Source organism: Microcebus murinus, chromosome 23 (genome assembly GCF_040939455.1).
Source record: "Microcebus murinus isolate Inina chromosome 23, M.murinus_Inina_mat1.0, whole genome shotgun sequence".
Lineage (NCBI taxonomy): Eukaryota > Metazoa > Chordata > Mammalia > Primates > Cheirogaleidae > Microcebus > Microcebus murinus.
In genome coordinates, this window is record NC_134126.1 from 15,853,005 (window position 1) to 15,868,270 (window position 15,266).

The 15,266-nt window shown below is 37.1% G+C and overlaps 1 protein-coding gene across 2 annotated transcripts in view; it reads left to right on the forward strand.

The window, feature by feature from the left end:
* The window catches only part of STX6 (syntaxin 6), a 45,912-nt gene that overhangs the window by 19,558 nt on the left and 11,088 nt on the right, over nt 1-15,266 (forward strand). For both annotated transcript variants that reach the window (XM_012735406.2, XM_075997042.1), the window contains exons 3-6: nt 921-1,015; nt 9,477-9,539; nt 12,982-13,107; nt 14,361-14,467. In XM_012735406.2, coding sequence (XP_012590860.1) covers nt 921-1,015; nt 9,477-9,539; nt 12,982-13,107; nt 14,361-14,467 — 391 coding nt within the window. The remainder of the gene's footprint in view (nt 1-920; nt 1,016-9,476; nt 9,540-12,981; nt 13,108-14,360; nt 14,468-15,266) is intronic.

The following is a 15,266-nucleotide window of genomic DNA, read 5'->3' on the forward strand; positions in this document are numbered from 1 at the left end:
TGATTTCTATTATTCATAATTATCCCGGATACCTTTTAAATTATTAAAAGGCAAGTATATTCCCTAAAATTAGTGGAATAAAATATGTGAGGGGAAAGGATTAAAAGCACAGTCATGGGTGGAGGTACTTCTTCCCTTGAGAGAGAAGGAGAGGAAAAAAGATTGGGGGAGATAGAGAAATTGTAAGATAAACAGGACAAAAGTTTTAATAGATATTCATCATTCACTTACCAAATATTTGTTGAGCATACTATGTCAGGCATTTTGTTGGTTATTGAGATTAGATTAATAAACAAAACAGTGTGACAGCCATCATAGAACTTTGGGTGGAGTAGGGGTAGGGGACAGGTAGTAATCAAATAATAACACAAATATATGCTTGCAGACTATGAGAGAGAAGTACAGGGAGCGATGTGAGTGTCCCGTGGAGCGTAGCACCAGGCTTGGGGGAGAGGATTGGGGTAGCTTCCCTGAAGAACCCTTGATCTCTCTAGGGTAAGAAGTAGAGTTAGCATTTTGGCATAAGGGGAAATGGCTCTTGGAAAGGCAGTTGGAAAAGGCTTGCAAAATCTGTCATAGGAAAAGTGATGAGGAGTTAAAAAAGGATAGCTACAAGTGTTAACAAACATCAGGAAGAGCCCAGCTCAGCTGTAGTCAGACAGCCATGGATTTGTAGTGAACCTAGTCAACAAGGAGGGGTGGTGTTTCTTTGCCTGGCAGGTCATCTCTGCTGGTGTAAAAGGGTCCTTTAGAGCTATTGGCAGAGAAAATTTGAGAACGATTAGTGTCAAGTCAACTAGGTTTTCAGAAAGTCTGGGCCAGAGTTTATTGCTTGCAGGTGAGAGATTCTGTATTTTAATAGGATGTTGTTTGTTAGGCTTCTGATGATGAAATTGCTTTACCTTAACTTTTTGACCCACGCATAGTTGAAGCAAATCCTAGAAAATTCAACCTTGATGCAACTGAATTGAGTATAAGAAAAGCCTTCATTACAAGTACTCGGCAAGTTGTCAGGGTAAGAAATACAATCTTATTGATTACCTGTATAAGAAATAGCCAAACTTATTAAAACTCTTTCCCTTAATTGAAAACTAGTAGGTCAAAACTCTGAAACTACTTTTTAATATGAATTAATTTGCCCTTTTCCTACATATAATTTTTCTGATTGAAAAAAGGAAATCTGTTTTTAATATTCTGAGGCTTGTTAGAGCAAAAATGAGACAGTAAATTGTTGGCTTTGGGCAGGTTACTTTAAAGATATAATCCTGCTTGTCCATACCTCTAGTTTGTTCAAACCAGTTATCTTTTGACTTCTTAGTGTAGTCTATTTCTTGACAAAAGGAAGAATTACTATTGTAGAAACCATTTGGTTTCTTGATTGATTGGTAATCCTTTGCATTGTTGAAGAGTGACTCTTTTTGGGGTTTGGATGGCGGCCTCTTCTGCCATCTGAATTGCTTCTGGAACTCTTGCAACCCATGTTACTGACATTTCCATGTACAACTGCTTGACAGCCTTTCTGGAGTTATCCAGAGCAAGCAGGCATCTACCAGAGTGTAAAAAACGAACCAAGTGAACAAATCTTTAGTCCTAAATTATTTAGAATAATACTCATTATTAAAGAATCTAAAAGAAAATATCATTTAAGTAAAATCTTGTGTCATTAAGATATGTTTTATATTTTGAAACTATGTGGCTAAGCCATTTGATTAGCATAACTAGATGTAAGAGAACCAGCTGTCTTTAACATATGTACTAGAAAGCAGCTTCCTTGAATAAAAAGACTTGGGATCATACCAGTGCTAACATATGGCTTTTTAAGAGTCATCTTAGGCAGGAACCTTGGTATGTGTTTGCCAAAGACTTTATATCATGTGATTTCCTTTTGAAATTATTTCAAATGGTAGATTATCATTGAACTTTATAGATTCTTGTTTCTTATTCAGTACATGCTATTCTATATACATATACCTAAATTGTTTATCAATAAACCCATGTTTTAATGTAGCAAAAACCTTTCTGGACCTCAGATGCTTCACCTATACAATGAACATTTGGATTAGACCCCTTTGATTTCTAGCCAGTTTAAAACGCTATGCTGGGCCGGGCGCTGTGGCTCACGCCTGTAATCCTAGCTCTTGGGAGGCCGAGGCGGGCGGATTGCTCAAGGTCAGGAGTTCAAAACCAGCCTGAGCAAGAGCGAGACCCCGTCTCTACTATAAATAGAAAGAAATTAATTGGCCAACTGATATATATATAAAAAAAAAAAATTAGCCGGGCATGGTGGCGCATGCCTGTAGTCCCAGCTACTCGGGAGGCTGAGGCAGAAGGATCACTCAAGCCCAGGAGATTGAGGTTGCTGTGAGCTAGGCTGACGCCACGGCACTCACTCTAGCCTGGACAACAAAGTGAGACTCTGTCTCAAAAAAAAAAAAACAAAAAAAAAAACGCTATGCTGATGAGGAAGCCCTGTTGTTAAGTGACATATTTTTTGTAAGATGAGTAATTCCTCAGTTATTTTTTTTAATAAATGTAGTTTGCTTTTTCTTTGGCAATAGGTGTTTTTGAAGGACACTTCTGTAGATGTTAAAGTGGTGCCTTATAATGAAGAATATATTCTTGACCTTAATCATTATATTTATTCTTTCTGCAAAGTAGTACTTATGAATTTTGCAAATTGAAATTCACTGGTCAGTATATTGGAAGTTAAGGTAGTTGGTATAATTGGAAGTAGAATCCAAAGTTCATTTTCTAATATCTGAAAAGCTCTTTAAAGTACCTTTTTGGAAAGAAGTATTCTAAATCAAGTCAATACATCAAAATGTTGCTGTTCCTTCTAGATTTGAGATCTAAACCATGCTCAACTGTATGGTCCAACTGAATATTTTAGGGTTTTTAATCATTCTTGTTTTAATTTATGACCTTTTCTTGGGAAGCTGTTAGTGTTTTTTAGTGGTGGGCTAGTAGTACCCAACTGAGCTTTTGCTGATCTGATTTTAATAAATTCTAGTTGAAAGTCTTATAGAAGAGAAGGAAGTAGCAATGATGCTAACTTGCTTAAAAATAAAAACAAAACTCACCTTGTGCTGATTCAGGATTATTGCATTGAGCTAAAGAGTGTATATAGAAATCTCTGCATTCTGGGTAGAGGAGATTGATCTGCATCAGGAGTTAGCAGATTTGGGGACTGAGACAAGACCAAATTCAGATTAGGAACTGGTACATGTTTATGGTAGCTCCTCTGTTACTATAATATTATCAGGGACTTTCATTTAATGTTGCTCTAAAATTTTGATCTTATTTTTGAAACAGTGCTTTCTCCTTTTAGGCAGGGGAGTCAGTGATAGTCTATATGCTTTTTGGTATTTTATTTATTTATTTATTGCTTCTACATAAAGAAGTAAATCTTTCTCCTGTGTTTGTTTTTGATTAATATCCATTGGTTGTGGTTTTAGTAATAATTAGTCTTTGTGGTTTGAAGAGTCTTGTTGTGTATGTTTTTCCAAGCATCTTTTAAGTTTATGTACTTTTTATAAGTTTTGCTGGTAGTTTTTACTGAAGCAAGCAAAATATTCTAGTTTTTGTATACATGTCCTTGATATTTTTGAGGCATATTTGTGTAGTCACTTATCCATCAAAGATTTTTGCATGTGGAATTTTTATGTTTGGGCAGTATGCCCCAGAAGTGACTTTGGTTTTACTTTAGTAGTGAAAGGTTTTGCAGTCTGTGGCAGAACAACAATGAAAGAAACCTAAGTTCTAGGCTATACTTTACCTTTATTTTAACTTTCTGAGTTAAAATCAGTATTACCCTCCTTCCCAAAAAAACCAACCTCTTTCAACACAAGAGTTGTGTACAGTCAATTGTAAGTCAAGATAGCAATGGCTTTGGTTAACCAAAAAGGGTAAGGTATCCAGTGTGTGCACAGATGACACTGGGATGTGTGAGCTGTGAATGGGAAGCACTGAGATTTATGATGCCACAGTCGTTCAGCTTAGAAGACAGTGTGAAATGGAAACAGGACATAAATAACTAGGAAATTTTGTTGTTCTTTTAGCAGATAAACCATATTTTATTGGGACTAACTGCTTCTTCCCTGCTGGTTCTAAACTTCATGTGTTAGAAAGAAGATGAGTAATTATGCTTTTGGCATGATAGGTTGTTATAAAATGTTTAAAATGGTTTAGTAGCATAGTTTAAAATCCCAAATCCTGATATGAAGGTGATCTGTTGTATGGTATCTGGTGACTTTTAACCTAGATAAAACACCATCTTAGACGTGAAAGCTACATCTCTTTACCTGTGGTGGTGGTCACATACAGGATGCCCACTACCCAGCTGTGCAAGAATCTCCCTCATCAGGGCTAACACACACTCACATACACACACACTCACATCCCTATATAGTTTTTATTAAACAGAAAATTTAAAAAACCAGAACTTTTAAATATTTCTTTCATTACAATAATGCAAGTTTCTTAATGAAAATTTGAAAAGTTTTTCAAGAGGAAAAAGTAGAAAAAGAAATCTAAACTCAAAATACTACATAAACACAAAGCTTCGTTGTATTTTCTCTTAATCATTTTCTTCCCAGTGCATGGTGGTTGTATTTTTGCATAGTTGTGATCACACTATTATTCTATTATAGCATTTTTTATTTTTAGTGTTTAAAATTAAAAATAATTTGTGCTTACTATTTTAAAAATGCAAGTAATTTTGATGTGTAAGGAAGATAAAAATGCCCCTCCATTTTTTAATCCCACTCTTTAGAAATAATCAGTCAACAGTTTTGTATATTTTTCCGAGAATATTGAAATACACAAACTTTTAAATGGCATAATATTTTGTCATTTTTTTTTCTATGAAGAAGTATATTGTGGACGTAATCCTGTGTCGATACAGATCTTTGGAGCAGCACTGTCCAATAGAAATATAATGTGAGCCACTTAATGTCATTTTTATTTTTCTAGAGATAACCACGTTAAAAAGTAAAAAGAAACAAGTGAACTTAATATAGTTTATCTAAGCCATTATATCCAAAATATCAGTTAAACATGTAATCAATAATATGAAATATTAATGAGATTAAAGTTTTTTTAAGTTTTTGTGATAAGGTTTCTTAAATCTGGTATATATTCTAAACTTAAAGCATATCTCAATTCAGATGCAAAATTTTCATTGGAAATACTTGATCTGTATTTAAGTTTTAACTGAACCGACAGTAGAAAAAGTAGACTCATAGGTCCATTTTTTTCTTAAGTTTTCTAGTAACTGAATTTAAATTTCAGTTAATTAAAATAAAGAAAACAAAATCACTTTCTCATTTGCACTGACCCCATTTCAAGTGCTCAGTAGCTGCCATTGGCTGGTAGCTATAGTATTAGACAGGAGTGGATTTAGATTATCCTTTTTATTAGTTGCATATTTTATATGATAATGTTTATTAAGTACTGATTATATCTTTGGCTACTGCTAATCATGCTTCATGTATTGTCTTTATTAATCTCCACCATGACCCTATAAGGTATTTTTATCCCAAATGTACAGAAGAAATAGATACTTAGGGAAGTTGGGTAATTTGCCCAACTTTGCACAGCTATTAAAAAGCATAACTAGGCTAAGCACAGTGACTCATGCCTGTAATCCCAGCACTCTGGGAGACCTAGGTGGCAGGATTGATTGAGGCCAGGAGTTCAGCCTGGGTAACGTAGCCAGACGCTGTCTCTACAAAAAATAAGAAAAAATTAGCCAGGCATGGTGGCACATACCTGTAGCCCCAACTAACTACTCAAGGTGGGAGGATGGGAGGTAGGAGGATGGCTTGAGCCCAGGAACTGGAGATTACAGTGAGGTTACACCACTGCACTCCAGCCTGGGTGACAGTGAGACCCCATTTCTATAAATGAATGAATGAATAAGTAAGTAAATAAGTATTGAACCTAGATATTTGACATGAAAAACCATGCTCTTAACCTGCTCTGTAATCTGTCTCTGTTAGGATTTATTTAATCATTGACTTACTAGTAAATATTTTGATTATTGGTAATTGCAAACCATCCTTCAGTGACCATCTTTGTGAGCATACCTAGATATTTGTTTAAATAGTAAATAATTCAATGAGAATACACATTTTAAATATTAATATTTTCAAAATATGCTACAAAAGACCTTATCAATTATATTTCTAATAGAATATATCAGATTCTGTATTTCTTAACACTGTCACCAACACAAAGTATAATATTATCAGTCTTTTTCATTTCTCCTGGTATAATTGGGAAAACTGTCTCAGCTGCACTTCTTTGATTGTTAATGGGTTAGTGCATCTATTCATGTTTGATCATTTGTTCATTGAGCTCTCTTCATAAGCACAATGCTTAGAGAACATAATAATGCCTAGTATGTTAATACTACATTGTGTGGATTTAGTGTAAGTTTCTGTTCCTTTATTTGGACATGCTACTTATTTCTACTTTTCTTTCCTATTATAAATAAAACTGCAGTGTACATCTTTGTATGTCTTTTTTGGTGTATATTTTATATTATTTCCTTAAAATAAATTCCTTTTAGTGGAATTACTGGGTCAAGGCAGTGAATAATTTGAGACTCTTGATACAGAATGATAAATTTATTTTGAAAGGGCTTGTCCAGTTTACTATCCATCCATTGTTTGGGAGCAGTAGTATTTACTTTTTAAACATTTTAATCAAAATATAACAATACAGAAAAGTATATATCCCCTAAGTATTCAGCTTAATGAATTTATAAACTGAGCACTGCCGTCAGAGCGGCATCCAAGAGCGTTGCAGAGCATTCGAGCACCCTCAGAAGCCTGCCTGTGCTCTGTTACAGTCACACCTCCAGCCCTCATTGCCCTGACTGCTGGCAGCAAAGACACATTCTACAAAGAATGTTCACAGGCTGACATGTCACTTTTACCACACATTTGTGTTGATATTTTTATTATGCAAGTAATGTGTTGATACTATTATAAAATGCATTGAGTGTGTTTATTAAAGCATACATTATCCCCATAGTGAACATTTCAGATGTTGGTCTGCATAGTTTTTAGTTTATATTAAATAAATGGGATTGTTTGATTGAATCAGAATGTCATCTTTAACTGATAATTAGGAAAGGAATCCTGCAGTCCAGGATAGCATAATGGCCAGTCTCTCTTTCTGGGGCTTCTAGAATTTGTATAAACCAGAACTCCTCAAATTTCAGTTGTAAAGACTCACTAGGGGATTTGTTAAAATGCACCATCAAGAGTCTGAGTAGGTCTGGATGGAGCCTAGGGAACTGCGATTTTTTTTTTTTTTTTTTAGACAGGGTCTCCTTGTGTCATGTAGGCTGGAGTACAATGGCATGATTGTAGCTCATTGTAGCTCACTATAACTTCACACTCCTGGGCTCAAGTGATACTCCTGCCTCAGTCTTGTAAGTAGCTGGGACTATAGGTATATGCCACCATGCGTGGCTAACTTTTCTGTTTTTTGTTGAGACAGGGTCTCATTGTGTTGCTCAGGCTGATCTTCAGCTCCTGGCCTCAAGTGATCTACTTGGCCTCCCAAAGCCTGAGATTATAGCATGAGCTGTTGCACCCAGCTGGAAATGCATTTTCTAAAAAATTTTTTTTCAAAATTTTTTATTGATACTTAATAGATGTATATACTTTCAGGATTCATGTGATATTTTGATACATGTGTATATAGTATATAATGATCAAATCAAAGTAATTGGGATATCTATCACCTTAAACATTTTTCTTTATGCTGGGAATATTTGTATTTCTATTTTGAAATATACAATTGATTATTGTTAACTATAGTCACCCTACCAATCTGTTGAACACTGCGTCTTATTTCTTCGAACTGTATTTTGGTACACTTTAGTCAATTTATGTTCAACCCCACCCCAACACTCTTCCCGGCCTCAGGTAGCCACCTGTCCTCACCTTTATGAAATCTACTTTTTAAGCTCCTGTATATGAGTGAGAATGTGCAGTATTTGTCTTTCTGTACCTGGCTAATTTCACTTAACATAATGACCTTCGAGGGAACTGCATTTTTAACAACACATCAGGGACTGACTCAGGTAAATCCCCATGATGTGAGCTCCATGCAGGCAGGGGCCTAATTTATATCATCCACTGATATATGCCTGGCACATGTTAGACATCAGTGTGTATTTGCTAAATGAGTAAATGAGTGCTTTGAAAGTTGAAACAAGGTGGTTATTATTCAGACTTACCACAGCAGGAATTATAAAAGCTGTGGCACTGTCTGATCTACTGTTTACTTGTCATGGGGCTTGGAAGAAGTTTCTAAAAGTCTCATACCTTAAAATATGCATGTATAAAATTGTCTACTTGCCAACAGAAAATTATAAAGTATTTTGACAGTTTTTTTTTTTTTAAGAAAAAACTACTATTGTAGTTATTGTGTACTTAGCTCAAATCATTTTATAGTGTATTGGATTGTGGTTAAATATGATAAGCAAAATTGCTCATATTTAATAAAGTGTTTTGCTTTAGATTAAGTAACGAACCTATTCATTTTTCTTTCCATACACAATGATTTTATGTATCACTCTAGAAATTGTGGTATTAGAAATAGTTTATACTTGGCATGAATCCAACTCAGAAATCAGTGACCTATTATACCAATACTTGAAAATATTAGTGGTAAATATACTTTATACTAAAGTGTATAGTTTTTTTACTTTTTGTTTTTTTTAGGCACTCTTAATCTTGTCACACAGGCTGTTGTGGAGTGGTATCATCATAGCTCACAGCAACCTCAAACTCCTGGGTTCAAGCAATTCTCATGCCTCAGCTTTCCGAGTAGCTGGGACTACATGCTCATGCCACCATGCCTGGCTAATTTTTCTTATTTTTTGTAGAGACAGGATTTCGTACTTGCCTAGGCTGGTTTGAACTCCTAAGCTCAAGTGATCCTCCTGCCTTGGCCTCTCAGAGTGCTAGGATTACAGGTGTGAGCCACCTTGCCCATCTGACATAAATGTTTTATAAGAAGATGCTAGCCCTTGATCACATGCTTTTATGTTTGTACCTCATTTATTAGCTATATGACTTTCAGAAAGTATCATAGTTTCTCTGGACCTACGTCTTCTCAACCTTAAAATGGAATTAAAATCACCTTCACAGCTTTGTTGCAAAAATTGAGTGATACTGTCTGTAGGTGTTTAGCACTGTGTCTGGCCTATGGGTACCCAGTAAATGTTAGTTCCCTTCCTCTTTTCTCCTATTGAAATTTAGCATCCAGGTTACCTCTTTTTAAGGGAATGTCTTTTTATTTCCTTCATTTTTGAATGAAAACAAAAGCCAAAGAAGTCTATTTTGTTTAAAAGAAAGTATTCATAAATTATGTGTATTTTGCTAGTGTATGAAATACTAACCATGATTTTGTTTAAGGATATTTTTCATTTGTTTTCCTGTCTTCTGTCTCATTAGGACATGAAAGATCAGATGTCAACTTCATCTGTGCAGGCCTTAGCTGAGAGAAAAAATAGACAGGTGAGAAAACATCAGAATATAAGTATTAATTAAAAAAAATACATAACTGAGTAGCACCTAAGTGGACACATAGGTGCTACAGTAATAGGGTATTGGGGAGGTGGGAGGGGGGAGGGGGGCGGGTATATACAAACATAATGAGTGAGATGTGCACCATCTGGCGGATGGTCATGATGGAGACTCAGACTTTTGGTGGGAGGGGGGGAAATGGGCATTTATTGAAACCTTAAAATCTGTACCCCCATAATATGCCAAAATAAAAAAAAAAATTAAAAAAAAAAAAAGTTAGGTGAAAAAAAAAAAATACATGTTTAGATATTTGGAATTTTAAAATGCTGACCATCCAGGGATCAAGTAACCAAGCAGAAGACCTTTACATGGCTCTGCAGTGACACTGGGGGACTTTTTGTGAAACTCCAGGCAGCCTCCCCCAGAGTTACTATCAACTTCTCCCTCTCCTTCCCCCTCTGGTCCTCTCCTCTGGGCTCCCCTAGCACCTTCTGCTTAGCCTTGTTATAAACTTACCACAGAGTACTTTATTCATGTGTTTATTCTGCACCTGTTGAGCACTTCTGTGTGCCAGGCTCTCTGCCAAGGGCTGTAATTACTTATTGTCTTTTTCTCTGCTGGACCCCAGACTCCTTGAGAATGAGGAGGGATTGTGTCTTTTTTTTTTTTTTTAATCTCTAGCAGTAATTACATTGCCTACCCATAGAACTCACTAGACATTTAAGAATTGAAATTTGATGGAAAGACATTTGAGGAACCTTAACGTGTGTTAAATTAAATCTGTGTTTTAAGTATTTTTTAAAAAATTATACACTTTGGTATATGACAGCTACTCCTCTCTAATTGTTAAAATACAGTCCTTTAAAAAAATAATCTAGAAATCTGGTCATCTAGAAATTAGACTTGAATTTAAATTGGGATTTGATTTAGATTCTTTTGGTGGGATAGAATATTTTTTGCCTGTTGCTAAACTGTTAGATGATTTTTTTTTTTTGACAAGTAGTTTTCTTAAATTCTCTGGATATCCATTTGCTTAGCAGTAAGAAAGACTTTATGAAAAATGATAATATTTGCTTTAGATGACTTATCTTAACCTCATTTCATTTAGATTCCAGAAAGTTACCAATAGTCTGTTTAGTAGCCTCTTAACTCAAGAAATCAGCTATTTACTAACTAGCAATCAATACTTTATAACATAAATTCTTGATACCAGTGAATGTTTGTGGAGCCACTTAACTTTGAAAACAAGTATTATAAGAGATTAAAGAATGGGAGAGTTCTATAAATATCACCTTATTTTTTCTGTTTTTCCCTGCATTTAATGTTTCAAGTCATTGTTTCATGTTTTCTTTCCTTCTTATCTACCCACCTTGCTCTTTTTTTGAACAGTACAGCTAGGAAAAGCCGTTAGCTAGTCTAGTTCGTCTAGCTCTAACTCTTGAAAGAAGCTAGTGTGTGGCCTCAATCTGACTAGTTTGGAGTTCCCTTTTCATTTGTACTTGAGTGTGCAGAAAGTTGAGTGACAGTGCTTGAAGTGACAGGTGGGTAACACCTATCCTCTGTTACTCTTAATATGAATGTTTTATTCTCTAATAGTACACTTATGCTAATGTCAGTAAAATGTGTATTTATAAAATGTGGCTGTCCAAGTATGGCTTAGAATTATGTTTTAGGCCATGAGTGAAAAGTAGAGTCACAGATTTTCAAGGAATAGCAGGGCCAGGGTTCTCCAAGCGCTCAAGTGGGCGGGTACCAGGTGTTGTGCTGCTCCTGCCTCCCGGGCACCTCCCACTGTGGCACCCGCCCAGGTGCATCTTCCAGTGCCGGGGCGTTCTTTCCATCCATCTCTTTCCCATTATTCCAGACTCCTGGGGGTCAGACTGATGAACTCTAAGCTAATTCATAATAAAACATAGATGACTCATTCCACCTAAGTGTAGACCATAGAAAATGTAAGAATAATAGCCTTGATTTGGGCCCTAGGAGCATCCAAAGCCCTGCTGATGCCCTAGTTCTCTGTCCTTAACCAAACCATGCACTATATCCTTTTTCTGACTCGAAAAAAATTATCAGTAGGCACCCATGTCCTTCATAAAGGTCCTTAGAGTCTTTGGATCAGAAGGAGCAGGATGTTTTCAATCTTGACAGCCTTAAGACCAGGTCAGGGCAGAGCCACCTACATAAAGCCTTGGGTTTTCTTTACACCAGAGGTACTCACCATCCAGCCTCGCAACTGGACTGAAGTCCTGGGCCACTGGAGCTCTCTTAAGAACCTTAATAACAGCTGCTTAGAAGCTCTTCTAGTAACTGCCCCCGAACTTAGTGCTCTGCATCCTGAGCTTCCCTGATGATCCTGAAGTCTGGCAATTTGACAGAATTTACCTCCGAAAATCAGGTGAGGGAAGTCAGTGTCTGGAAGAAGAGCCTAGGGCTGTTGAAAGAGCTTTCAGAAACCAAGTAACCGATCAGGCTCTTAATAGTGCTAGAGATAAAAAGTACCTGGTAAGAAGATTGGGCAGCTTTACAAGGGAAAAGAATCTTAGTTGCTAGCATCTTCTGCTGCTTGGTGCCGGGGTGACATGAACAATTACTTTGACCCAAGGCTTGTGGGAATCTGGTCAGAACCAGCTGCTAAGCTTACTCACATCCCTGCCTGGCCTCCTCATCTTAAAGGAAAACATATTCACACTTATCTATTTCTGGCTACAAACTTTCTTGAATTTGCACTTGGGAAACCTGACCCTGGTGTCTTGGAACCCTGGTGGAGAAACTTGGACTGAGGGCAGCACTTGCGTAGGTTGTCAGGGTCAGGTGTTCTTTGTGGTCATACCTGCTTGGTGAGGTAACCCCCAGTTGTCATGTAGGAAGGGCATTCAGTTTTATTCATGGGTAAAACTTGACAGACATTGATGGTTCTTGTACCTTCTGTGTGTGAGGGGCTATGACTTACCTCTTGTCATTCTAGGGAACTCTACCCCCAAAAGCCAAAACTTTCCTGGGTCTTTCTTTATGGGGGGCGGAAAAGGAACTTTAGATCTCTGGAATCAGTCTGATTAGTACCTATGGGTCTCTTGTAAACTTCCACAAATGCTAGGAAGAGCTCTTCTACAAGAGACTGAATGTTTTTTAAATTGTAATGCAGTATATAGATAGGTATTTGTTGATTTAGCATAGGAATTTATTTGCATTTTAACGGGACAAAGCCCATTGGTGAGGTCCACTGGGAGAGCTTAAAGACAGATAAGGCCCTTCCTGGCATTCCTTAAATTGTACCACACAGGCACCAACCTACACCACTGCATAAAAGCCTGGCTAGCCCAGGGGAAAAATCGATTATGAGAAATCTGAGAACTCTTTAGATAATTTTTGTTGTATCACTTGTTCAGAAATAGTATTTGTTTCTCCTGCCTCCGGTTATCCCCTGCTCACACAGGCACTGCTCGGAGACAGTAGCAGCCAGAACTGGAACACTGGAACAACAGATAAATATGGGCGCCTGGATCGAGAGCTCCAGTTAGCCAACTCCCATTTCATCGAGGAGCAGCAAGCACAGCAACAGGTACCCAAGAACCAGTCAGCTGAGGACGGGGTGGCAGGAGGCAGGGAACCTCCCATACTTATGCCAGCCATGGGCTTTTGTTGCTTAATGACAAGCTGATTAAATCAGAGCTCATCCTACAGTTGACTGTTACTAAATGTGTAATAATTGCATGTGTAAAGGTTTTTAAAATCCTCAGAGCATGACTGCTCAAGACAACCAAGCTCAATTAGGTCTCTTAGGAAAAGCAGACCAGATATCTAAAACTGACAGACAAAGCCATTGGTTTTTCAAAAAGAAAACAAAACCTCTTTCTCAGCCTCCAAACCTTATGTACTCAGGTTTTTTTTCATTTCAACAAAGGCACTTTCAGAAATAATCTCTGTTGGTTTTTCATTGAAAATTATTGGTTGGTTCCATTATATATAAAAATGACTACTTTGGTGGAGGTTATGGGATAGCAGGAAAGTGAAGTTGATTATGTTTGTGTTGTTTCTGATGTGTAGCTGTATTATTAAAAGGAAACTAATGATGATGTAGCTGGGATTGGAGGATCATCAATGCATTGAAACTATTGGTTCTTAAATAATCAGGTTTATGTATACGTGTAGTTTATGCGTTCTTTTGTTCTTCTTCCAGTGGCATGTCTACTTAACCATCTGTCTACTTAAATTGCTATTAAGCCAAGCAACTTTTTTCTGTAAAAAGTGAGGAGGATGCAACCCAATTAAAAGTAAATATTTGTCAGTGAGTAGTTGTCCTTGAGGTAACATACTGCCACAGGGCCTCCTCTGGTTTGTCCTTGAGGAGGGAGGGAAAGACTGTGTGCATAGTTTTCCCACATCCAGAGATTTGCCAGACTCTCTTGTATTTAAGCTGTGGCAGTCTGTTGTGAATTGAGACCTTGATCTTGGCAATAGGCGTCCTCCTCTCAAACATCCCCCATGTCTCAGTGGTCATCTGTACGTGTGCTTTCGGCCATTGTCTGTTCCCTTATTGGACTTCAGCCAACCAGAGTAAATCTCTCCTGATGGTTTCAAGCCCCGCTGACTGTTCACAAGTTGGATCAGCAGGAGATATCAGTAGCTTGACAATCCAGCCTTTTGAGCAGTGTGTTCTCTCAGAGGCGACGGTCTGGTCCTTTGATTTCTGGGCTTTGCTTCTGAATGTGAATTGTCCCAAGTTGGCAAAGAAACCAGCAGCTGCTAGAGTGCTAGGCTTGGAACCAGGTAAGATGGATTTTAATTGCTTATTTCCCATTTCTCTGGCACCAGTTGATTGTGGAACAGCAGGATGAGCAGTTGGAGCTGGTCTCTGGCAGCATCGGGGTGCTGAAGAACATGTCCCAGCGCATCGGAGGGGAGCTGGAGGAGCAGGCAGTGTGAGTATTGAGATGCCCCTCTCGCCACAGTGAAATTGAGGGGAAAAGCCATCCTGTGAGACCCCTGAAAATCCTGGCAGTTACATAGCTGGTAAACCAAAGCTGTTTTGCTTATAACTGCATTTTTATTCTGCTTTACAACAGCTTTCCCCAAAGAAACAAATCTATTTAATAAAATTTACAATAGGATTTAGGTAAAGTTATTATTTTTAAACCCTTTGACAGATAAAAATTCTTCTGAGCAGACACTTGAAATATAGTCATGAATGGGAATGTGAAACACAGAAGGCTCTATAACCCCTGGAGATTTTTGTTCCAAAGAGAATAGGACATAAGCTGATTTAACTTTATCATCCTATGACTCTCCTGCTACAATGAACAAAACTTTTTGCTTTGCATCTTAAATTGTAAAGTTGTTAAATATATATATAAAATTCCCATTAACAAAAAATCTTCCCTCAAGAAACAAATAAAAACAAGAAAACATGATTCAAGTTTATTTTTCCTTAAGAACAGTCTCTTTTGCACTCTGAACAATGATAGCATTGTTAAAATAACATTCTTGATAGCAAAATGAATGATAGCAAAAGTAGCATTCTTAAACACTACCACACAATACCTTTACCATTTTACAAATCTTTTTCTGAAGAAAAATAAGACGATTCATCATGATATTTCAGGAACTTTCCTGTCTCAGCCTTATGTTTATTGTTATACATTCATTCATTATTATTGAGCACCTGTTCTACACCAGGCCCTCTGGGAGACCCTGGGGATATAGGAGCAAACAGAATAGACA